General features: G+C 40.5%; 1 protein-coding gene across 1 annotated transcript; it reads left to right on the forward strand.

Annotated features, from left to right (window-relative positions):
- The first annotated feature begins 929 nt into the window (after nucleotides 1-929).
- On the forward strand, nucleotides 930-1,487 carry LOC148877668 (uncharacterized). The gene is made up of 2 exons (XM_088970169.1): nucleotides 930-1,020; nucleotides 1,147-1,487. The coding sequence occupies exons 1-2, from the start codon at nucleotides 930-932 to the stop codon at nucleotides 1,485-1,487; spliced, it is 432 nt and encodes a 143-aa protein (XP_088826295.1).
- Nucleotides 1,488-1,737: the final 250 nt, after the last annotated feature.

Raw genomic sequence — 1,737 nt, forward strand, 5'->3', positions numbered from 1 at the left:
ATTTATTGAATTGAATGAGGTCATATTCGAATTCAATTAAATAATTGGTATGAATAGAATATCCGAATTCGATTCAATAATGTCAAATCTCGAATTCGAAATTGGATTTTCAAATACCATTAACACCCCTATGTTTAATCATGCACCTATAAAATTAAATTAATCTTTCTCATGGATGATGAATCCCCCCTTGTCTCGAGGCATAAATGAGCTATGCTAGTGAAAGTATCTCTTAAGCTCGTTTTCTATTTACAAAATTAATGTATTTCAAGTGGAATATTTGGAAGAAGAGGAACAAAATGGTGTTTGAATAGATAATCATCATCCCCCATTTCGGTCATCGTCTCAGCCTATTCACAGATGACTGAACAATCTAATTCTCTTATGTCAGGGAAATATAGAAATAGTGATACTCACACGGTCAATGGTATGGAACTTTTAATTTGGAAAAAACAAGAGATCAACGATTCAAGTAGGAGCAGCATTTTTTTTACCCAACCCGCTAATCCATATCTCGTGTATAAGCTTGAAGCCTAAGCCTTATGTTGTATGTATTTTAGTTGTTTTTGGGTTCGGTTTCCATATTCTTTTAGGAGTCTGTAATTTCCTTCCTAATGGTTAACCGATAGCCTCACAAGGGAGCTAACTCTAACTCTGTATATATATATCTTGTAATCATTTGCTGAAAGAGATATAGAAGAAAATTTTTCTCCTTCGACCTAAAGTTTCTTATGGTATCAGAGCCAGGAGCCTTCAACCTTCGCACAACCTTCTCAGCCTGCAATCTTCGATCATTCCTAATCCCTGCTCATGGAGCAGATCTCTGAGCATTTCGCAGAGCTCTCTTTACTTCTGTTTGTCAAAGCTCGTATCTGTTCTTCGTTGAAACCAAGAAGAAAGCTGAGAAACTTTGCTTTGGTTGATCGATAATGGCAGATGGAAGAGAGAAGAAGAATGAAGGTGAGGGCGAAAGCAGAAAGGTAGTCTCACCGTACTATTTGACTGCTAACGACAACTCAGGTAATATAATTACCGAAGTTCAATTGAAAGGAGATAATTACGAAGAATGGGCTCGAGCAATACGGATGGCGCTCTAAGCCAAGAAGAAGATCGGATTTCTCGTTGGGACTATATCTCAGCCTACAGATGATTCACCGGAATTGGAAGACTGGTGGACTATAAACTCGATGCTGGTTTCATGGATCCTCAACACGATAGAACCAAGCTTGCGTTCTACAATCACGTATATGGAGGCTGTGAAGGACCTGTGGGATGACATCAAAGAACGGTTTTCAGTAGGCAATGGGCCAAGAATTCAGCAACTCAAGGCAGATCTTGCGAACAACAAACAGGCCGGTCTCCCAATCGTGACATATTATGGAAAACTGAAACAAATATGGGAAGAGCTTGCTAATTACGAACAAATTCCGACATGCGTCTGTGCAGGCTGCAACTACAACATCGCTGCAAAGCTGGAGAAGAGATGAGAAGAAGAAAGAGTCCATCAGTTTTTGATGGGCTTGGATGACGCAGTATATGGAACAGTGCGTTCCAATATTCTAGGCACCGATCCGCTGCCAAACTTGAACAAAGCCTATGCCATGGTGATACAAGAGGAGCGCCTGAGAACCATGGCCGCGGCAAAGAAGAAAAAAGGGAGGCGATGAGCCTTGCTGTGCAGGCACAAGGTGGAACAAAAAGAACGGGACACGACACAAAAGAAAACTCTAGAGTGTA

This window comes from Nelumbo lutea, chromosome 1 (genome assembly GCF_056320005.1).
Source record: "Nelumbo lutea isolate HS-2025 chromosome 1, American lotus-T2T, whole genome shotgun sequence".
Lineage (NCBI taxonomy): Eukaryota > Viridiplantae > Streptophyta > Magnoliopsida > Proteales > Nelumbonaceae > Nelumbo > Nelumbo lutea.

What these genes read in the sequence shown, in the direction of transcription:
- LOC148877668 (XM_088970169.1), top strand. Translation starts at nt 930, where the DNA reads ATGGCAGATGGAAGAGAGAAGAAGAATGAAGGTGAGGGCGAAAGCAGA. An exon ending in GACTGCTAACGACAACTCAG is followed by an intron (nt 1,021 to 1,146) that starts GTAATATAATTA and finishes CTCAGCCTACAG; the next exon opens with ATGATTCACCGGAATTGGAA.